The 25,008-nt window shown below is 36.9% G+C and overlaps 1 protein-coding gene across 1 annotated transcript in view; it reads right to left on the reverse strand.

The window, feature by feature from the left end:
• Positions 1-24,579, reverse strand: part of LOC117212539 (monocarboxylate transporter 10-like) — a 101,184-nt gene extending 76,605 nt beyond the window's left edge. Inside the window, exons 1-4 of the mRNA XM_033457430.1 lie at positions 24,084-24,579; positions 22,482-22,647; positions 12,253-12,375; positions 11,062-11,235 (exon numbers count right to left, since the gene is read on the reverse strand). Of these exons, the coding sequence (XP_033313321.1) occupies positions 11,062-11,235; positions 12,253-12,375; positions 22,482-22,647; positions 24,084-24,254 (634 nt within the window). The 5' untranslated portion in view covers positions 24,255-24,579. The remainder of the gene's footprint in view (positions 1-11,061; positions 11,236-12,252; positions 12,376-22,481; positions 22,648-24,083) is intronic.
• Positions 24,580-25,008: the final 429 nt, after the last annotated feature.

Here is a 25,008-nt window from a genome sequence, read left to right on the forward strand (position 1 = left end):
TCTTCTATAAAACTTTCTAAAACCTTGAAGCTCTCTATCCGGTCAGAAAAATCGTGAAATTTTCCCAAAATCCTTTTTCAATTGCCAACCATTTTTCTGCGCAACGTCACTCTGCAGAAAGTTTCGCAATTTCGATGGAAAACTCCAGCGAATTATTCTTTTTCACTAGCGCCCGAGCTTCAAATTAAAAAACCGTCGAATCGAAAACTCGAAAGAAACTGAACTGAAAAATAAAATCGTCCGATTTTGTCGAGTTCTCGCCGCTTGGAGATTACGAAGACAGCTTCTCAGGGATCCGCGATCGAAGGGTCGAAGAGGGAAATCTCATTTACCAGGGGACGTGGTGGAAATTGAATGTCACGAGTCGCTGCTGGGATACCTCGTGACGAACGGAGAACGAGCACCACGGCGATGTATAAATAATAAACGTAGCGAAGCCGTGTGACGTCTTCTTCTTCCCCGAGTTGTCGAGCGAATTGAACTTGGAATTTCTTGCTCGTGGCACGAGATTCCGAGAATACCGAGAAGACACAACGAGGATGCACGTGAGTTAAGTTTCAGCTTGCAGGTTGCTTTCAATAATGAGAACGTCTGGGGTGAAAGAAAAGGAAGAAGGGAAGTGCTTGACAATATTTCAAATCGCGATATTTAATACGGTGTTTTCAGATAAAGCTCGCGAATAGAGATATGTAACATTGTACGATAATCTATGAGAGTGGCAAATTAGACAAATTTGCAAATTCAGTAGATAAATCAGTGAATACGCGGAGGTGATTCTTTGACGAATGAAAAATGCAAAGGAACAGATTTATTAGAAAATTGTGAACAGACGTATCATGATATTACTATGAAATTTAATGTATTATATAACGATGTGTTGGGAATAAAAATTTTCCTTTGTATTTCTGTAGGTAAGCAATTGGAGAATGTGATGAAAATATTACGTAACAAAGTAAGAATAATTAAGAATTAATTTAACGTTAATGAAGCTACATCTAAATTGACAACTATAACGAGTGTGAAAAAGCTTCGTTCTTCATATATTTCTAAAACGAATAAAAATTTCATAATAATTTAATTATTTGCCAGCAATATAATTCCATAATCATTCAATCGTATATATAATTCAATAATTGATATATATAATAGTATTTATTGCACCATCTGTATGTTTTCGGACAATAATACGTAATTGGTACATACATAATTCAATAATAATACAATTATGTGGCTGTTTACACACGAACCAATAGGACCATGTTTTAGAAACCATGTTATTTCCTTAATTATGAATTCCTAGAAAAATTTTTAAAATCCATTTTTCTACAGCCTCTCGAAAAATCCTCTCGTTCCACTTTCGTGCTGTGCACCGCAGAAGCTTTATACTTTTTTTTCCAGGCGCAAAAAACACGCGTAACCGAGAAGAAGGATTAACAAAAAAGAAACAGAGTAGTTTACACACAACTGAAACGCGTAGCTGATTTCATTTCGTTACGAGTTTTCCGCAAACTTGACAAGTGTTGAGCAAACTCGACATTCGTCGCGTGTCGTTTTTTTCGTAATCGGAGGAGAAAAAGGATACACGTACAGGTACACGGGGGAAGGCAAGTGATCAGGAAACGCCATTAACATCGGTGGAAAAATGTAACCGCAGCTATCGGGCAACAAAAGCGGGCCGCGGCGCGAACAATCGGCACGCGATATTTAAAAGCGAGCACAGAGTCGCGTTCGTCATACTTTAATGAAAACTAGCGAGCATGCAGCCTCGACTTCCAGCTGCAACCAGGTCTCCATACTGTGAATTACGACAGCGTGTCGCGCCATTTCGATTCGACGATACAGGCGACCCCGTTTCGCAAGATCCGCCACGAGAAATGGAAATTTTTATAAATCGTATTGGAAATCGTTCTCCATCGGTTCTGTTGATTTCACCGAAGAGAAGTTGAAATTAAAAGCCGGGTCTTTCAAACAGTTTTGAAAGAATCGCAAATTGAAAGAATATTGTATTCTTTTCATTCGTCGAATGTTTGTTATCGGGCATGATGAGAAATTTTAATGAAGTTAAGTTTGATTGCAGATATTTATGCAAATTTATATTTTTATGAATGTAAAGAAAAATGGAATCCAGGCACAGAAGCTTCTTTCGTCAATTGTAAATTCATGCAAATTTATATTTTTATGAATGTAATGAAAAAAAAATGGAATCCAGGCACAGAAGCTTGTTTCGTTTATCGAATATTGTAATAAGAGAAACTTAGACATTTTATATATTTTTTTGCACCTATGCATTAAATATCGTAGATATTCTCGTCAATGATGTATTATTGAAGATTAAGGAATTTTAGTGAAGTTATGTTATAGCTATATTTCAGATATTTATGAAAATTTATAACTGTGAGAATTAAAAAATGTCTGTACGAAAAAAAATTAATAATTAAAAAATGAAATCCAGGGACAGAAAGTTGTTATATCTGCCAAATGTTGGAATAAGTAGTGTATTATACATTTTATACTATATTTTGTAATGTTTTTGCACGTTCTAGTTTCCCGTAGATTTTAATTGAAGATTACAGATTAGACGCTATCGACATTACAGAAGCTCACCGCGCGATATATCGGAGTTTACAAGACGATCACTCATTCGATATAATAAATTTAAATTTTATATTCCGATGTTCACGGAAACGCCGATACGAAATATTACAAAATAATCTGTCAAATATATAAAACAGGAATTAATAATTCAATCTTTTGTAATCGAACTTTTACGAATGAAAAATTACGTAAAATATAAATAGTAATAATAAAGATTAATAATAAAAAATAACAGAACTCCAGATTCATCATTTTTACAATTTCCGTTATGTTTTAAAAATATGCAGGTGTTATGTTCTTTGGAAAACCACGCGGGGAAAAAAATTAATTTATTCTCATCGCATCGCTCCAACGAACGTTGTGAAAATTGTTGGTTTGTGCGAAAGTGTAAAGAAAGAAGACACCGCATTAAGAAACTAAACCTTCCCTCGCGTGTAACATTTACTTTGAAAGTAAAACCAAGAACAAACAAATCCCATTAAACGATCTTCGCAACGCGACAAAAAAAAAGCCCTTCCTCTCTTAAAAAAGAAAAAAAGAAGAAACAGGAGGAAAGAAGAAAAATCAAGGCCATCTTTATACGAAAGGAAATTCACAAAGAACTTGAAGTCTGCAATTTTTTTACACGTTATAAACGACAAAGTTCCATTCACTTCCGCGTGGTTTCTTCGATGGCGAGCCAAGAGCAGCGTGAAGAGGGAAGAAAAAGACGATCGATACGAGGGCATAACGCGTAGGTTATGCTTATGCGTGTTTGCATCTGTATGACGAGAGGTACGTCCAGTTTCAGGATCGTGAAAATGTCACGCCTGTCGTGATGAAAGGCTTTCACTTTTCTGGCGACACGGTAATCACGCTAGTTCTCTGTGACCCGCTCTTTCACCTTTCACTCCTGACTGTCGTGCAAATTAAGCAGCATTTAACACTCAGCTGCTTAGGAAAATTGCCCCGAAATGATCACGCTTGATGCCCAAGTGGCTTCTAACGACGCGTGCATTAATTAAGAAACGTTTCCTTTCTACTGTGACTGATTTAATTTCCGACGTTTGATGTGAACGGGAAGAAAACGTCAAATTTATCATTAGAAAGCAGTTAGGTTGTTTTGTTGGCTTTGTATACTGCATTGCATTGTAACATAAATTCGTCCTGTCTTTATATTTTCTTTTCATTCATATTTGTTACAATGTACGTAATGCACGTATAGAAACAGGATGAATTTATGTCCCAATTTAATATTCTTTATATACAGGGTGGCTGGTAACTGGTGGTACAAGCGGAAAGGGGATGATTCTAAGCGAAAAAAGAAGTCGAAAATATAAAATAATTTCGCGTAGAATCACCCGCTTTCCGCTTGTACCACCAGTTACCAGCCACCCTGTATATAAAGAATATTAAATTGGGACGTAAATTCATCCTCATCATTCATCATCACGCGAAAAAGGAAGTCGAAAATATAGAATAATTTCGCGTAGAATCACCCCCTTTCCGCTTGTACCACCAGTTACCAACCACCCTGTATATATTCGTTGTATCTAATATACGATATGTGTAATATATACAGGAGAAACAAGACGAATTTATTTCAAAATCCAATATATGTACATAAAGTATGTAGTACAGACCGCTGCAATTCTCAAATAATGTCGCAAATACGCTCGCAATCCACTATCGCTTAGATCGCAACCACGTAGTCCCATAAACCCCAACGACTCCATATTGCAGCCCTTAACAGGAAGAAAGTTCAAGGCAACCATCTCGAAAGTAAAGCGCCAACACCTCGCTAAACTACCTGTATCACAATATCCGTGCACTATATATCCATCAAAGGGTTCTCTTATTTCTCACCATATACCGAAAACTCGCCAACCTTCTTCAACTCAACTAGACGTGTAACTATCAAGATCGTTCTCTTTCTAAACGCGTTGAATGTCAGTACGTTTTCTCCCCACGTTTCTTAGGACAATTAGAATATAATAAATTTCACGGATTAAACGATTTTCAACAATGTGAATAATTTCGAAAACATCGTGAAGCATATGCGTGCAAGTGCAATATAATTTTTTTGCAAAAATTTAATGTTGTTTAATCATGCGGTCGAATAACATGTACAAGCAGGCACGAGCTGATTGCTTATGAAAAAATAGAATTTTGTCATTTAAGGTTCAGTTTACGAGAAAATCAAGTTTCAACATTTATCAAGTATACTTGAACATGGCCAATTTTGGACTAGACAGGACTAAATAATCGACAGGGGATTGTTCTAGGCGTAAAAATGAGTGGAATATTAACTTGGATACTACTTATGATTATATCGCAGATATATCTGATTATATTTAATATTAAATGATAAGATTTCAGATTAGATTATGTAGAAATAACACGCATAATAATAAGCCCGATAACGATCAAAATGTTTAAAATTATCTATAAAACATTTAATTAAGAAAGCAATGACCGTGGTACTCTGATGGATACCGATTTTATATCAACATTCAACGACGCGTGGCTCGTTCAGCGTGATCGAAGCTGCACTGTACCGCGAGAGACGAGCGTGGCAAGAGTGGCAAGAGTGCGAGAAAAATAAACCATGGAAAAATAAAAGCAACTGAACCTGTACAACAACGTCAGACACAAAGGTCGCCGCTTAAAATATAGAACCAATCGGCGCCAGTCTGAAAAATGTCAACGTGCATCAGGCTCGCGAATCTTTTCGTTCGTTTTCCTTGTTTCATCTTCTAAACTTTGCCCAAAGGGTATCGAGAAACGCGGATACCGCGTCCAACTTTCCACTCAATGCCGCGAAAACGGTACGCTCTGGGACCCGCCAGACTTTTCTTGTCTACGTCTGGAGAGACGTGGAATCGAGATACGTGTTCTCACAGACCCTACGACACACGCTTCTTGCTCTCGCAGTTTTGTAGGTTGCGCAACCCGAGAACGTCTCGGGAATTATTTGTTCCAGAAGAAATTTGCGGAGGGATTAGTTTCAGATCTTTTTTTCCAAGTTGTAGTTGGTAATCTCTTGTTTAGAGACTGTTGTTTGGGACCATTTGCCAACATTTCAAACTTGTCTCCCTATCAACAATTTGAGTTGTTGTTTGAGATCGTTCGTCAATCTTTCAAACTCATTTTTCTCTCATTAATTTGAGATTTGTTTTTGAACATCGTTGCTTCGAGTCTCTGTTTCTATTCGGAAGTTGTTATTTCCACCATATAAAATCTATCGGTAACGCGGAAAATGAAAAAGAGAATTCGAGTCGAACTGTTTGAAACTTCGATAAAACTTCGGTTTAAATAAATCGATCGAAAGCGTTGGTTTTCCGAAATCTCACTAAAAACGAATTAAAACAGACGCGCGGAAACATTCAATAGAAAGTTCATTCACAGCTAGCGTTCATGAAGCGTTCGTTCGTTCGAGCAACACGAAGCTCGATGTTATTTGACTTTCGCAAAATTTATGACTTTCCAGGGGGTTGAACAAGTGGTAGTTCCATGTGGGACGCGTGGTTAAATGACGATGGTTAGGTCTGCATTAAAGCAAACTACGAGTATTCAAAGTCACGTACGTATCAAGCGTCAGGCAAGTCGTAAATATTAGAAAATGATACCTGAAACGAGCCGCTCTGAAACCTAGTTCGATTTGCTCCATCTAAATTTCATCTTTCGTCGTGTTGGCATTGCGTCTGTTGACTAAAACATATTTCGTAAACGAGACTCTAATACTCTGCTTCCAGTTTTACCAAAATTAGTTCAATGATTCTAATCTAACGAAATTAACGCTTCAACAATTAATTCGATTCGTCAAATAGAATTTTTAGGACGTATAAAAATGTCTTTTCGGATAAAAATGCGGTATTTAATATGAGCACGAATAAATAAAACTGTGATAATTTTATTCTTTATAATCATTATAGACGCGTCTAATCTAAAGTGATCTTTGCACGCCTATATGTAGCAATGAAACTGGTATTTATAAATGTCAAATCTCACGGAATTATTCTGTCACTGGATAAATTCTTTATCTTCAGATTCTTTAATCTTTCAATTAGAAATCAGATTATGAATGGTCGTCTATGCTGATGGAAAGACTTCTAATATCGGTAGAATCACTTTATATTTATTATATATTTAAGTAGTAAATGTGTGTAATAGTAGTAGTAGTAGGTAGAATTTATTTTTAGCTTCCCGAGCATAAGAGGAACTCGGTTTACAATTATTTTCCCTATTGCCTTGCACTCTCACTTAATCATCTGTACACACAATCTTATTCTATCTTTACTTTACTATTCCATGTCTATCGTCTGCGTGTAGCAGTATATATGGTAAACAATAAAATATATTATTGCCACGTTCATTAATAATTCATCCAACGTTACAGTCTGACGATTCCATAAAAAAGTAGTAACTGTTGCTTCCAATTACCCGTTCGTCTTTCATACAATACAATAACATTCGTATACTGTTGCTATAAATCAACTAAAGTGTCCAGATATTTATGAGCGTTAGCGTGCAAATCGACAGATCAAGAGACCGAAACTCGCCGACATAAAATATCCACCGCCACCAGATGTTACGATATATCTTCTACGCGACACCTTTTGAAGATTGATCGGCGACTGGCGCGGCGACCGAGACGTCACGATAGATTAGCTGCTGGCGCAGTGTATTGAAAATATCGTAATTTTTGCGGTGCTGGTCGCCATAAATTACACCGTCGTCAGTCCACGGACGCGGAAACCACGTAAATATACCGATCGATCGATCGAACTTTTCAACCACATCGCCGCCTATGATGTATACTAGATAACTAAGTAGAGTAGGTCAACGATAAGCCCGACCGCCGCTGCCGCAACGCCAGTATCTATCAGCCCGTCCACGGAGCTTCTTCAGTCTTCGATCAAATCGTTTTCTCGCGAGCCTCTCGGCGGCCATTATTTTCCCACAGACTTTAAATAAACCTCGACTTATCGGGGACTTCCGTATTTCATGTCGCGCCGCAAGGGAAAGCCTCTTTTCCCCTCGGTAGGCCTCGTGTTTGTCAGGGTTACTTTTAACGTTTCACTCTAATACCTTTTTCTTTCCAACAGTGATACTGTTTGCTATAGGCCACGAGAGGGATAACGGTTTATCACAGAAATGTGATATAAAAATTATTATGGTTTAATATATCGCCGTGTTGATTCAAATAGGCGTATCCAGTCAAAAGGTGGTTTCGAGAGAAACGACTTTTACTATTTAACGATCAGGTCACTGTTATATTTTCTGTTTCAATGCAGATACAGATTTTTTATTTAACGTATACGTAGACAAATTATTTTTCGGTTATCTGGTAGCGGTGACTGGATTGAAGCGGAAGATCACGTTCTTTTGACTTGACACGGCAATCTAACGACGTATGTTGCATTTCTAACACGTGGTTCGTGATTGAGGAAATTTTTGAAAATACACTGCAGCTCATAAGTATATATATATAAATACTTTGTTATGTTAACCTGAATCGAATGTTTCCTATGGCTTTTCTTTTTTATTATTTTATAAATCTGTTGAATCGTTCGTATCATACGTGCCTCACAATGTAAAATACTAAATACGGTAAAATTTGTTGAATTTTTGCAATAACTGTAACGAGCAATAATACCAACGGTCAGCAGTGTGTATCGATGAGGAATATTTTTTGATGTTTGAAATATGTGGTTGGAGTTATGTTATATATATATACATATAGAGAGAGAGAGAGCAATACTACATTATACGTAGTGTTGCTCGATAATAAATATTACATTAAATATATGTAATGTCAATATTGTATATACTCTGGAGATTGGAATATTATGGTAAATCTACTATTGGTATTAAATCAACATGATATTAAGTGCAAATCAACATCATACATCTTGATTAAATCGTTGAATACAGATTGAAAATTGAGAATTTCATATGTTGCAATCTAGTATTTATCTCATATCACTGTACTGCGATAATAAACGTGAGATGCTATGATAAATCTCTGAAAGTCCATCGAATTGCTTGCAAATAGCCCTCTTCAAGAAACTTGTCGAGCAATTTGCAAAACAAAGCCATCGCGGGAGAATCCGAAGCTTACACCGATCATAGCTTCCCTCCAAATTTTCCCCAACGAATTTTCCTGGAAGTATCTGCAAGAATTCTCGACGCTATTCATCAACCTCCCCAAAAAGATGTAAAATTCCTTTGATACAGACTAACTGAGCCTCGAAAACGAACTAGGAAATTCATCTCGTGTTTCCTTCTTTGATTACCTTCTCGGTTTCCCTCGGCTAGCGAAAGAATAAGAGCAGAACGGGAACAGAGGGATTATTTTAAATTCAAGTTGGCTGTCATTATGAAATAACTGGGCGGAGAGAAACGCACGATTCCACGGGAATAAATCCTCGGCAGATCTTCGTTTCGGAGCTGAGCACCGGCTCTTACGTTTGAAATATTCCGAAGAAAGGATCCTTCCTCGACGGTGTTCGGCGAGACGTGCTGGAAATCCCTGGAGCAACGGCGAGATCCCCGTCGATGGGATGCCGGCTTTATTTCGCGCGGCATTTTGACAAAATAATTCATCGCGTTGAACGAAAGGCAAATTTCGAGAGACTGTTACGTCGATTTCAGTGAAAGGAAGCGGAAAAGCGGGCCAATACGAATACCGATGCCTGATACTTTCTGACGTCTTTGGCGGTAAATTGAGAAATATGGTGTATCGAAAGGTTCGTTCTATTCTGCGATAAATTGAAAGCAGAGCGGAACGGTTTATTGCGGTCGATTAGGCTAACCCTGTTGCGTCATTTTTCATCAGATGTTATTCTTCAATATGTAAGCGACATTTTGGTCAATAGAGTAACATCGATAGAATTTTCGTCGTAAATTTTCCCTCTTAATATTTTCTACATTGTTGCCTTTTGCTTATGATTCCGATAGACAAGTCGATTTCATTTCTTGCTCGCTCTTTTACCTAAGATTCGCATAGTATATTCAAAGTTCAACACCTGATCTTACATTATATTTTGTTCTACGTATTATGAGCGTATCCCTACAAGATTTATATTTCATTTTCTATACTTTTTCGCCCAAATGCTACAGATACGATAAATGCGAATGGAATTTTAAAAAAGCTGTTATCCAATTGTCGACTTCTCGTTTTAATTTGGACGAGAAAAACATTTTCTTAAAACATCACAAATCTGTTTTGTTTCCAAAATGAGAGCAGAGTTAATTTGGTTAACAAACTGTTTCGAACCAAACACTACTCGAGAAGTTTAATTAAAAAGCCATTCTTGTAACAGGTATTTCGTTGAATTATTATGTCGATTACAGAGAGGATTAATCGACTGAATAGAAAATCAATTTGATAATAGACTGTATGTATATGTGTACATTGTAACATCTACAAAGAAACTTAAACGGACGATATCATCCGAGCTCGACTCGATTCTAGCGAAATGAAAGTTTCATGCGATCCGTCGCGATTACGAAAGAATCATCGAATCAATCCCACGGTGGAACAGCAGACAGCACTTAACTCTTGTCGCCACGTATGAATTTTTCACGAGTTTGTAACCTTACGATCGGAGTTTTCACAGTTGCTTCAAAGAAAGTATCCACCCGCTGCGCTGTAAGCTGCCTAACTTTTCAAGAAACGTTCTGCTCATAAATATACTTGTGCGAATTTTTTCATTCGCTACTTTTATAGTATACCTTTGCATTTCGATTTTAGGATAATTTCGGGTACAATCGATCTACGCTCATTCGAACATTTAAAAATATTATAATATCGTGGTTATGTTGATAAATTTTGAAACGGATCTGCAAGTATCTGTACAAGTTGAACGATAGCATTGGTTTCAAATTTTACTATTCCAATCATCATACGTGTTTCATTATAGTGTTAACAAAATTTCGAAAGGTTTCGTACAACGCACGTAATATTGGGTTGGCAACTAAGTGATTGCGGATTAGATGATAATGACAAAATCTGCAATCACTTAATTGCCAACCCAATATATCCACAAAAAGATTTCTGTAATAAAAATTCAAGTACTTTTATGAGCGTTTACGTATGTTACACTTATGTTTCATCGTAATAAATAAGCAGCGTATAATTAGCATCGGTTAAGAAGATAAATACCTTTTGACATTTTGAAAAATATTTCTATTTTTAGCGGATAGATTTTTCCCACTTGAGGCTTCCCACTTACAAAACGAGATTCCCAAGAATTCCCAGGATCAACGTCGCAACAATATTTTCTTCCTCTTCCCGCAGAAATTCATAAGCCGCAAACAATAAAAGGACTTTAGAAAGAAGCATAATTTAGAACGTACTATTCGAAAGCCGAAAGTTTCACCGAGGAAAATTATCAGGATGAAGTTTCCTCTGGTTGTCACGGGTCCACGAAGGAGGAAATATTGTCCGACGGAGAAAGTGTAAGATGTATGAAAACGTACCCAGATCCATGAGATGTTCCTCGCCGAATCGTCGCACAGCGTGAACATGAAGAAGCCCGAAAGCGAGCTGCATTCCAGTGGTGAGCAACAGGGCGAGGAACCCGGCTGCGCAAACCAGCCACCCCCAGCCACCCTCTGGATAGAAATGCGTTCGCATGGCGGCGACGTCTATGCCCGAAGAGAAAGATTAGCCTTAATTACGATTGCTTTTTACATGGATCGTGTGAGCGAATTTTTTCGTTCGTTTGGCCATGAGCACAGTAATTAATTAACGAATTAATTCTATCATTCTTTTCGATTTTTTCTCGGTTTTCTATATTTTTAAATATTTTTTGCTTTTTAATACCTTATCCGTAAAAAGCATGATATACATAAAGGATAATAAAATTATACTATAGCGTGCACGGAAAAGGATACGTGCGCGTATTATCTTTTGTGTCGGGTTTTATCCGGATCGAACCGACTGTTGTGCCAAATTCAAACTGCGCACATAGGTACATGCATGTGTGTGTGTGTGTGTGTTGGATGAGAATTGTGAATAAAGGGTACAAAAGTTCGATTCGTCTGTAGCGCAAGAGCGAGACACTATCGTAACCCTGTTACATCCAATCTCGTAATATTTTATATTAAAATCTGATATCTAGAAAGTACGTGTATTTCGATGATATATGAGTTAGAATGTCCATTTGAATTAAAAAGTCTCGTAAGTTAAAAATTGATTTTAAAAATTAATTGGGAGAAATTTCATTATGAAATTTTACTATTGAACGAATAAAAAGATTTTTGATCTTCCGAGATTAACATGTTGCAGATAATTTTTTTCCTTAGAGAAAGTCTTTGCACCGATATTTATTAATTATGATCATTGCATGGTCGATGCTTGTGCATTTATAGGAAATTTGAAATTGTAAAAATGTATAGAATGCATGTAATACGCAGGAAGAATACCTCAAGTATCCAAAGAGAAACGCTCGCCACTACTACGTTCTACTGTTTAAATACATTGATATAGATATGAGATTGTTTTCATATTGATTTTCACGGATAAGCAATAGTGAAATCAAAAAAAAAAGTTGCACAAATATCCGCGATCTAACGATAGTATTTTAGCCCGATTTAGTATTGAAATAGTATTGAATTTGTATTTAGTATCGAAATACTTTCTAGCATGAAAGGTATGAATTTAATTACCTGGACGACGAAAGGCTGGCACACAACGATGAAGACTTCTCAAATCACCGAGCACCCAATTACTATTTCCGATTATGCCATCATGCAGGCTTCCCTCTGCGTCCATGTAACGCATTCGAGTATCTAAAATCAGAAGAGAAACAACAATTAAAGAACAGAAATACTTTACATGTATATATGACAGATTGAGAAACGAATCAGCGTAAATTTAACTTGCCTTGGGGATGAACGAGACAATTTAAAAACTAATTTATTGTTAAACTGTTTCCAATTAAAATTTTTACCAGCAATAAATCAACAAACACGAGCGTCAACCTCAAAGGGAAATCAAAATGCTTAGGTCGATATATTCAAATTTTTCAATTGACATTTGACACAAAACACAATTTTTTAATTCGATCTGATTTCTTTTAAAGAACAATGGTGATTTTCTTTTGTGTCTCTTGCAGTTAAGTTCATCTGTACGTCATAATAAAAATCGTAATAAAAATCGTTCTTCGCATCTTCACTGGCGTCGCAAATTTTGTTCAAAACCAATCTGTAAAAACCATATTTATCTCGATTTCAGTGCTAATCGTCTTACACTGATTGGCTTCTAAGCTCTGTGTGTATACGAAATGGCGTGACTTTCGCAATCGACGCTACGTTCGCTTGAATGTAAATTAAGAAGGCTATGCGCGGATTAACCCCTGGCGGATTAGGCACCACTGTTTTTGCGTAATTCGACGATATATTTGCAGGACTTAATTACACCGAGAACTGGCTCGCAGATGCGTCCAATGAATTTACGTGGCACGACCCGTTTTGTACGCTGGCTAAGCCGGGCGATAAAGATAAACGCTGTTTATTGTGAGTTCGGTATCGTTGAAGAAAAAGAAAAAACGAAAAAGAGGCAAATTGAAATTAAGTTTGATTAAAATTACGTTTCGTGAACTTAATATAGCGAATTGCGGTATTTTATTGCGCGTAACGTGTCTAGGAAATAGGGAAGGCTTTGTTAATATTCTAAATTAGAATTTAAGAGGATTTAATTCAATTAGAATTTCGTTTCACAGCTTTTGAATAGATTTAGAACTATTGCAGCGAAGTTAATGTTACTTGCTTTGTGCACTTTATTTCTATTTTTTTGAATAATTATGTGGATCCCTGTTACTCGACTTTCTATTTCATTTTTGTATCTGAAATTGTACTATGAATTGCGATTATCTCTTAGGAATTATAGAAGAGTTTTTTTAGTATTTTAAATTGGAATTTAAGAGATTGTTATATTTTAGGTGATAGTGACGCGTGATAGTTTAATGCGTGAAAGTTACAACGCGTTAAAATAACTGTGAAATAATTAATAATATCTAATTATTAGCTAATTTAATAATTATCGATATTTAATTTTATGCTCTATTTTTGCTTTTGAAATAATTATTAATAGTATTGATTTATGTTAGGCTCCGTGATCTCAAAATTAGCATTATCCAATTGTACGACCCCACGACTGTCATTACCGAGTTCCCTGATCCTAGAATTATCGCTATCTAGTCCAACATTCGCGAAATTATCACTGGAAAATCCTATAAGCTTGAATTGTTGCTACTGGAACCTACGTCTTCCGAATCTACCGTCATTTCGATATTAAATGTCACGAATTTCTACTAGTTTGAAATTCCCACTGTCAAACAATGTTATCGTTATAGTTGTTTTCCATCGTTTTCTACAATTTTGCAAAGTCTTTCTAAATTTCACAGCATGAAAATACAAATTTTGCTTTCCTTGTTATACTATTTGCTTAGCTCCCAAAAATCTCTACCATTTCTATATCTTATTCCTCATTTATATTGTTTCCATTATGATATTTCTATTACAATCACGGATTTTGTAACCAACGTTTATTGATACCAGTCACGATATCTCGATATTCAAGAATATTCAAAATACTAATTTCTGTTTCTCTTAAGTAGCCTGTTAAGGCTACGACACAGAACTTATACTGTAGATTCTGCCAAGTTCATAAGCACAGTCTTGTTAAAATGATTACATTGAAAAAGGAGCTTTAATTGAAGAAATTAAATGTTGTGGGTATATAGCTTCTACGTAGTATAAAATTTTCGTATTTCCTATACCTATGGAGCTTCACTGTATATCCTGCAAACTACACATGCTGAATCGTAACAATGTAAAACAAATAATAAATAAATTCTGTGATACGCATACAAAGCCCAATAACATGAAATTTAATTCCTATTTATTCTGACAATTCTCCAATTTTTCTGTTATCACTGTACGTAATAAACTTCATTAATTCTCGACTTTTTATTGTTATACAACCTCCATACACGAATATTCATCATCCGTTCTATATTTTCTATTTTCCATCAGAATTTCCATTACAGCGCGCGAAATATTTAATTCGAGGTTAATGGAAAATTTTTCAACGTGTTACAAAATTGATTCCGGACAAAGAGAGAGAGAGAGAGAGACAAGTATTCAGTATATCAACGATGTTTTCGTCTTGCAACATCGCAACCCTGTGCCACGGACCGGGGATGAAACGAGTTGAAAGAAATGAAGAGGAAAAAGGAGAGTCAAGTGGGTTAGATAAAAGTGCTCATGAAAAGGAGATGCTAGTTGCTATGGGGTGAGAACGAGGGCCAGCAGTCTTGTGGTCGAGGGTTCACGAAAGCGGGTCGATGATTTTCAGCCGAAGAAATGTACAGAAAAAATCTTGGAAAAATAGTGTTCCTCCGTAATTTCGCATCTATCGATGACTTACAGCACACATATTGTTCGTCCACGTTTTGCATTCTCGAGAAAAACAGCTCTGAAAGTTCGATGGTAGTTTATAATTAAATAAAAACATTTTACATTGCATTTATCGATGCTATTATAAAATTGGCTAGAAATTGTGCATTGGTCCTTTTTTAGAAACACAAAATGACGATGGTGGATCATGGTTCTTGAATATATCTTTGTAAATACGAAATACAAAAATATTACTTTTGACAAATTTACGAAGTAGACATAAATATGACTTTTATGGTGCAAAAAGTAACTGTTAACCGGAGAACTATCATCCATGCGGAGAAACTCAAATTCCAAAAAACGTGGACAGGCGATATGTGTGCGATAAACACGTTTCTTGCTAATGAAACGTGCGATTAAACCTGGAAAATAATTCGTATAGAAAATTTAATTAGCGAATCAACTGACGTAGTGTGAGACGTGAAAACGTCACAAGTCAAAACGTTTTTATTAATTGTTTTATATAATATTCTTCTATAATACTCTTCGATGAACATTTTCGGAAGCAAGAGAAATTTTCAGAAGCCACAGGAAACAGAAGCGCGCAATTTGAATTTCCAGCTGTCTTTCGGCCACGGGAACCAATTTCTTAACGTAGATTCGCGAACGAGCTCGCGTGAGCACAGCTTGCAAGGAAAAAGGATGGAAAAAATTGTAGAAACATAAATAGTAGAAAGAAAAAGTTAAGTAGCGCGAACCAAAGCAAGAGCAAGTAAAAAAAAAAGAAGAGAACAGGAATGGGCGTGACACGTATTCTTAATTGTGGCATGACCGTTCGTGCCGGCATCGCTGAACGTTCCTTTCCGCTTCTTTTCCTTTCTCTTCTTTTCGCCTCTTAATTACAACGTACAACGGCAAAGTTTCCGCAAACAGCAAAAGTTCCTCGTAAAATTCGTCTTTACAGGGCTAATGAAGTTTTAAGCAATTTAAAGTAGAATTTCAGCGACGCTCGCTGTTTGCATTTTTATTACGCTCTTCTGGTCACTGTTGGAAAATGACCTTTCCTCCTGGACCCATCGAAAGCTTTCCCACCGCGTAAAAATAAAGAGCAGCGATGATACGTCGTTGCAGATATTTCAATTCTCTCTGTTACTCGAAAGAACGCAATTAGATCTAATGTGGTCAAGTTAAATATATTTTTTTCTCGAAATAAGAAAAACATGGATGCACCTTTCAATTTCTGTAGTCACGTGAAATCATACTACTAAATGGTAGGAAATTTAATACAGTTTAAGAGATTGGTATTCAAGTGCTATAACAGATATAACGCGTGCAAAATACTTTTTGCAGCTATTGTATAAGTAGAACTTAATTATTATTAATTATTGTATAGTGTTGGATTGTAATCGTACGGTGTTTGTCCCGTGTTCGTAGATCTTCAACGGTGGCAGACTAAAATGACGAAAATGTTTTTAATAATTTTCATTTCGAAGTGATTTTGTTTGGGAATAAAATCCTATTGGTTGCTGGACGACGGGCAGAAAATTTTTAACAGACAACTTGAACGATTGTCAAGTTCGAGTCTGCTGGAAATACAAGAAATTGGAACAATCCAAACAAATAATGACTGAACTAAGGCTGATTCAAAAGTAAAGCTAATAAATGGTATTATAACTTGGTGTGGAAATGAAACGGAATTAATTTCCACGTCAAATGTCTTTCCAATTTATCATCCTGTTCTTCTCTCGATTCCATTTGAAAAGGACAAAGCCAGGATATCCAAAACTAGTTTACCTTCATAATTAATTACCGGATCGCACGAGCTAGGCACATTACGGTTAATTTTCTCCACAGTCGACTGCCAGAACAAAACTCGTCTCTTGCAGAGAACGTTTCAACGTTCGTTCACGTGTAATTTAAAATCCTCTCTGTCTCGGCGATCAAAGAGACAATTTTATATTTCCCTTCGATATTCTTTTCTCCGTCGACGAGAACGAAGATTCGCTATTTTCCTTTTAAATTTCCATCGATTCTACCATGAATAATCTCTCTTTCCTCTATTCCACGACAAGCGGTTGAGATACGAAACGGAACACTCATTAACGCACCGAGTTCTGACGAGCAAGGAAAAGCTGCAAAAGGAACTTCTCTTTCCATTGGCTGATAGTGCACAATAGCCGGAGATCGGACGCAAAGGCGAGAAATCAAAGGGACGAAATATTCTTAATTACAGTGAGAACGAACGTGAGCCAACGAAGGAGATGAGCGCGTGAGTCGGCCGAAAAATGAGGCTGCTCGTGAAAAATGGAAAGGTTGAAAAACAAAAACTGCGGACGACGAAATTGCCATGAAAAGGAATTACGACGCTTCCTCCGCTTTGCTAAGATCTCGCCGCCATCGTAACTTACCGCTTTGATGCAAAACTTATGAGAATCTTGTGCCGTGAATTTCCGAATTTCTCCTCCTTCTATTTCTTTTTTTTTCTTACTTTGTCGGATAAAATATGTAGAGTAGAGGAACGGGTTATGTTTCATGCGGTAAGGTTGTTCTTTCAATTTTCCAAAAGGTTTTCTTGTACGGAAACTAGGAGGAAGAATATTAATAGGAAATCTTGAAATGGATGAAAGTAAAATGAGACGGTCTCGGTCAGACGTGATTGAGGTGTATAGTCTGATTAGAGTGAGTTTAATTAGAGGATTGCTTGAGAAGATTTTCGAAAGTGGTTTGCTTCCTGAGTTGTATACTAATTACGTTGATAGTGAAATTTACCTACATTATCTAATATTAATTAATCAAGTAGTGGGTGAAGCCTAAGTAATGAAGTTGCGAGCCTTATGAAAAATGCATGGCGTCAGTTGAGCTCTTAAAAAGCTATACAAAGTGGCATTATGAACAAGTATTATATTTCAGGATATTTTATTATCTATTATATTTCTTAAAATATAAAGTATAATAGAATATTATTTTTATTACTCTATATTAATGTGTATTAATAAATTATGAAAAAGTATATCAATGTATCAAGACCTTAAATACCAATCTCATTGAAAAATTTCGCAAAACAATTTCCTTCCTCAAGATTCTTTTCTAAACTGTTATTATTGTAACACAATATAGTAAACTATATAAAAAAGCATATATAAAAAATATCAGTTTGAATCATAAAAAAAATAGCAGAACATTCTTTTTCCTAAACATTCTCTTCCAAAACAAGTTTCCTATTTCACGAACTACAGTATCTACTTCTACTCGGCAACGAAGTCACAAAACACTGACCACAATAAAGAAAATCCAGCGACATATTTCCGTTTCTCCTCTGTGGCAGCCATGGTGGAACAAAGAAAAACACTCGTCCCGATTGAAGCTTCTGGTTGATATATGTGCCGGTTACACGGGAGATTTGTCAAAAATCGATCGTGGACGAGATACAAACACGCGTCTCTTCGAACGAATAGCAAAAAGTCGAAGGATTTTAAAAGAGTCCGACGATTTAATTGTCCCGGAAAGTAGATCGAGACGTTGTTGCCGATCCGTGAAACGATATCAGCAATTGCGTCGCTTCCTGTAATAATTGTTTTCCGAAGAAAAACGCGAGCTCGAGTAATTTTCTTCGATAGAAAACAAGCAGCAGTTTTTTTTAACTGCGGTTCGAGTTTCATTTTTATGATTGTGCGGTTTAGTGGCACTTTTGTACTGAGAGTTTCGATGTGTTCTCACTGCAGTTAAAATAGTATCGATCCCAGTAAAACGACTGACGAAATGTCCCAGTGAAGATTTGTAGTTTGGTTTCTCGCTTTTCGATAAAATAAACGTAGAGGGAAATTAATGGAATGTACTGTTACATTGTTGTCGAAAAGTGGAACAGTGTACGAAAAACAGCTTATTAAGAGATTATTGTTTTATCAAGTTGCATTGTCTGAAAATATCCAATGGAAGTACCAATGGAGGTAGAAGCGGAATTGTTTATTTAAATACTCTGTGTACAATAATTATAGGTTTGCAAATCAATTTGACGTTTTATTAAACTGAATATAAAATGACTATCATAAAATGGAATGTTCATAAAGAACTATAAAAGAATACTATTAATTAGAAGTTAGAGAAAGAGCGAGAAACAGTACAAGTAGTAAAGGTTCGTCTATGGTCAGACATCTCATTCAGCACGTCGCAATCAATATATTTTTTGATATTAATTAGAAAGAAAGCGAGAAGTAGAGTAAGTAGTAATGATCTACCTGTGGTCAGACAATATCTTGCACTCGATACAGTGATCAATATCTCATAGTATATCGTATACGCAGTTATTTAATAATAACATCAATGAAACAATTATTTGAAAATTGTTGAATTATTTATTTTGTAATTATTAAAATAAAAAATCACACTTGGGAAATTAGTAAAAATTTGAATTGTTTAACTATTCCATTCCTATCGTTAATAAACATAGCAATATCGTAAATATTCTTCTCAACTTTGATCTTTTCCCTCTTTTTCTATTATACAAATTTCTTTTATGCTATCAAATTTAAATTCTGAAAAAATATCTTAACATCCCATAACCCCAGCAGACACTACCACATTCCACATAAACCCATTTATACACACAATATATCTTCAGTAATATCCACTACCATAAATTTCTCCCTTGATAAATCCTAACTACCTAAATCATCTTTAACATCTGCCCCCAAAATTACCATTCAACCTGTCGCGTTAGCATTATATCGTCAACAAGAAAAGAGAAGAAGAAAAGAAAAAAGAAAAAAAACGAATGAACCAGCTTATCGAAAACAATAGAAATAAAACAACTGAGAAAAGCTGCGATATCGGTAAATCGAGCGAAAAATCGGGAAATTTCGTATCGCCACGGATATTTCGGTTGGGATTGCGTGCACGCGGGTCATCTGCATAATACGAGGCGAGCGTGGCGATGCCTGCAACTGATTCGAAATCGATTCTTTCGCAGAGGGCGAAAGAGGGTTGACCATGCAAATACAATTGGAAAGGGTCGGTTTGTCCAATCGCAAGTGTCCACCGTGTTTAACCGTAACGCGAATTCGTTCGAAAACTATGAGTGGGTCGCGCGTCGTGGTCAGCTTCGAAGCTTGTAAATGACACGACAAATTAACACGAGTCAACGTGGCCGTGCGCGAATTTCATCGTTTCAGCAAAATCGTAACTGTACCGTGAACCTTTCTCTCCTTCTCTCGTTCATTTCGTCAATTTGATTTTTCCCACCTTTTCCTTGTGAAACACACGTGCGGTTCGGTTGACATTCGCTACTGTCAACTTGTTGAATTGTTTCCCTTTTTCACGCGCCTCTGCCAGCTGACAGGCCACTTGCGAAATTCCTGCGATATTTTTCATTAAAACGTATGCGATTTCGTTGTTCACTGTGACAGCGACGATGAAAATTCCGATAGAATTTTACTGTTATTCTTTTGGATTATATGGAGAACAATACGTAGAATTTTTACACCTTTCGTCACAGTAGATATATTGCACTGGGAAACGCGAATATATTTTTATTTATACTGCGCTTCGTAATTGTTGGAGTTTACGCGACTGTCGAAGTCGATACACGTTGCTCGACTAATTTAATTTTATGACCTGTACCGTTTCGTCGTGGCTTCTCAGCTGATTTAGGGTCCGACGATGCGAAGATTCCTCGCAACGAATCGCCGATATTTCTTAGGAAAATGCGAATAATAGCAGGAAAATCTTTTAGACAGTTTACAGTAGAGAACAATAGAAAAATTGAAATTGATATTTGTATGTATAAGTGAGAATAAATTTTGTATTAAATTTTATCTGTACCAAACACCTTGGTAACAACCGTGTATTCTAAAATATACAGGGTGGTTGGTAACTGGTGGTACAAGCGGAAAGGGGGTGATTCTACGTGAAAAAAGAAGTCGAAAATATAAAATAAAAATTTTTCGTTCGAGGCTTTGTTTTCGAGAAAATCGACTTTGAATTTTCGCTCGGTACGCGTACCGAGTCGTTATAACGGATGTCACTGTAGATCGTTGTCTCGTTGGAAAAATTGAAAAAAAAGACAAAATTTAAAAAAAGATTTTTATTCTATATTTTCGACTTCTTTCCGCTTGTACCATCAGTTACCAACTACCCTGTATAATATATCATATTACACATTCATTGTTTTTAATAATTATAATTCAGTTACGAAAATCATGATACTTTCTTAATTTTAGCTCTTTAAACTTTCTTTTGTCCGCCACTCTGTATACAATGCTGGATCATCTTACTCTACTACGAACAAAGGCCTATAAAGTTAAACGATTTAAAAACTCTGAGATATTTCCACTTGTTTTGTATACGAGGAAGTACTGTTTCATTTAACGCGTTTTGCATTTTATTCGATTTCTCGGGGGCATCTTTCAGCGAGATTGCGCAAGTTTTCTCGTAAAGTCGGTATAAGAACGACTCTATCCACTCGGCCCTCTTGGTAAACTTGCTCATAATCTCAGAATGCTTCTGTTTTCGTTCTCACGGCGCGACGTTGCTTGCCAGGACACCGGCCTAATCCGTTTCCGTCAAGTTTCGCGACTACGTTCAATATTCAACAGCAGGTGAATGCCGAGAGAGGAAGAAAAAGGGAGGACCAGAGAGACTTTTTCAACGCGTCAGATTGAGAATCGTCGTATGTGTGTGACGAGAGGACACCGTATTTCAACTTTGGAAATATCCTTTCCACATAGTGTCGTGAAAGTTGCTCGAAACATGAATTCAGCATTTGCAGAAGATGAAAAATCTCTTCTGTTCCGCTTAAACAATTTTATAGTATACGTTATCCTCAATGCAATTGTAAATACAAAATTTCGTTCTAATTTCGTTCCAAGATTATCTCAGTTTTAGAAATGCTGATCCTTACAAACTTTGAACAACGAAACAAGTTAATCGTGCTCGATCCTGCTACATTTTAGCGAACAAACAGGATTCCTAATGTTTCGTGAGAGACTGCAAGGTAAAATTGGAACGAAAAAGCATGCGTAACAACAAGACATTTTTCATATTTCGCCCTCTAACCGAAGATATTCTTCAGCGCTGGGAAAAGATCATTGGGTGGAAGATGATCGAAAGCACGTAGCAGTAGTCGATGTATATCTATAGAGTTATGTGGAATATCATGGGCATACAGTGGAGGATATATAACGTAGAAAATGTTAAAAATTGATACGCTGTGTATGTTAGTAACCTTTATGCTACACATTTTTCACATATCGATAACAATCATCCACAGCATGCTACGTTGTACGTATATTACGCTTATTCGCTGCTCTTAACAAGTATAAATCCACGTTAAAAAATCATGGTGTCACCTTATGTTTCTTATTTTACGAACTTCTTCTAAACTTTTTCCCGATATTTTGATAAAACGTATTTTATGTTTATCATATTTATTCATAGTCGATGAAAGCAATCTTTTTTCATAGCCGACAGGAAGAATTCATTTTTTATAAAGGTGTACTCACCACCGTGATAGGAACTGCCCCGATGAGGAGTGTAGATACCGTTCCTGGGCTCGGGACAGTGGCTCGGCGTGTAATACTGCATTGGATGATGCACGTAATTGTTCGGGGTGCTCGGCACGTGTACCGGATGGCAGTGCATACATCTTCGCGGTGTCTCCGGCACGCCCTGGACAAAAGAAACATGTCTGCAATGCATCGAGAAAGGCAATAGCGATCGGGCACGCGAGAACCAATGATAAATCGCGACGATCGACGACGTAGCCTGAGAATTAAACGTCGCTGGATATCCGCCGACAGGGTGAAAGTGTCGCTGGCCGAATACCAATTAGGGGATGAACGCCCCACGAAATTCTCGCAAACTGATCGACGACGCCTACCTTCTACATTTACCTGTAAAATGCGCGATTTCTGCGTCGATAATCGAATCAATCTATCGTATCTGATTCGTGGAACATTAGAATAGGATCTTTATGATTTTCTTTTGTATGAGTGGATAAGATGATAGATAAGACGATCATGACATAGGCTAATTAGGTTCTTAACGGAAACGTAGTATAAATATTCTTTTTTTTTTTTTTTTAAATGAGAGGAGAATTAAAAGGTAAATTGACGAATTTTATTTTTTGTCGATTTGTTAATTTTATTGGAGGAGTGCGTGATTAGTATTGAACTTTTGGGGAAACAAACAACGTACTTGGATAAATATTTATGAAGAGGATGTCCTAAGTGATAAGGAATTTCAATGTGAATTTAAAAAAATGTGATCGTTAGATCATCCTCTTTTCTGTGACTTTAAAACATCAAAGATCAAACTCTATCATTCGTTTCCATTTAACAATTAATCTTCCTTCTATCCCTAACTTGTACGATCCCTGTGGTTCAGAATTTGGTTAAATCAGCTACCACCCTGTCGATCTTTCTAAATTTTGCACTTCCTACTCAACGAGATATTAATCAGTCGATAATCAATCACTGCAAAACAATACGCTTTCGATAAACAAAAGACCGTCTTTGGCACATCCTCACACCTACCCTTCATCTTCTTCTTTACCATTCTGTCAATCATCCTAAAATTTCCACCTATTGTTACAGATTAATCACTTAACCTACGATTTACGTTCGAGAATTTTGGGCCGATTTACATTTGGTCCGATCATCTACTACGGGCTATGCCCGTAATCGTAGGTTAAGGGGTTAACTACTAATGAAAAGAAAACATTCAACTATTGAAAAACGTTTTGTTTCAATGAAACGCGTTTTTAACGAATAAGAAATCGTCTTTGGCAGATTTTCGCATCCATCTTTCATTATTCAGCAACCTGAAAATCTTCTGAACATTTCCACGATTATTCTACATCGAAATGCCAATTGCTCAACTAATAGCCAGCTATTGAAAAACGATGTTCCTTGGACAAATAAAACAAAAGATAGCTGGTCGAAAACCGATAGCTGAAAAAGGGGTAGAGCTTGCAAAATGGTCCACTAAAACTTTAATGTCGGACTTAATCCACGAATTTGCTTATAACCCGATCACCCTAACGATGATAATCCAACGACACGAAAACGACGGGATTTTTCTTTTTTTTTTTTTTTTTTAAATACCTGCATAGAATGCTGGGATCGGAGCGATCTTATCGAGCCAGCTGGGTGAAGGGAGGGCACGCTACCACCGAAGTTCATCGCGGAATTCCTACAGCCGCCCGGGGTGGACCAACCCCCGCGCACGCTGGCCGAAGTCCACCCCATAGTGCTACCGCAATCGTCCACCAGCATTTTCACAGCGGACCGGGCATCTCACTGATCCTCTTTCGTCGACTCGACGACCTGCAATTCCCTGGATTTCACTCGTCGTCTTGCTGCTCTATCGGCGGAAGCTTGCGTAGTTCTAAAACTATTCTTCGAAATGATTGTCCTCGATATTATTCTTCAAGGTAATTCCTATTTTCCCGTGATTGTCGTTAATCTGAGGGACGCTGGTGATCGACCACGTGGAGATTGAGATTGAAATTGAGATTGGTCGAAGAACGACGGTGGTACGGTGGCTGTTGGCGAAACTCATCTTTCGTTGCTGAGGATTCAATCGTCTCGATTCAGGCGTGGATCTGCAAGCAGAAAATATGAAACGTGGGTGAAATAGAGAATTGGCGAGCGCTGGCTGTCGATTAGAACTGTAATTAAGCGGATGGGAATGGCGAGAGAGGTAGCAGAGGTGAAATGGGACGCGGATTAAAACTGTACTTTACTCGATGAGGATTCCAACGGAACGATGAGAGATAAGAATTTTACTATGTTCGATTTCTTTTTCTATATATCGTTGAGCTTTTCGTGCTACGTTAAAGATATTCTATAGCAGATATAGAATAGAATATTCAAGATTCGCGTATATTATTTTTCTCATCTACGGTTTACTCACCTATGGTTTCACGAAATCACCAAATTACGTTACGCATTATGGTAGGAATAAAGGTGCTATTTAAGGTTCACTTTTTTTGTAGGATATTAAGGAGAAGTGTGTATTAGGGATGAA

Source organism: Bombus bifarius, unplaced genomic scaffold, assembly GCF_011952205.1.
Source record: "Bombus bifarius isolate JDL3187 unplaced genomic scaffold, Bbif_JDL3187 scf7180000008321, whole genome shotgun sequence".
NCBI lineage: Eukaryota > Metazoa > Arthropoda > Insecta > Hymenoptera > Apidae > Bombus > Bombus bifarius.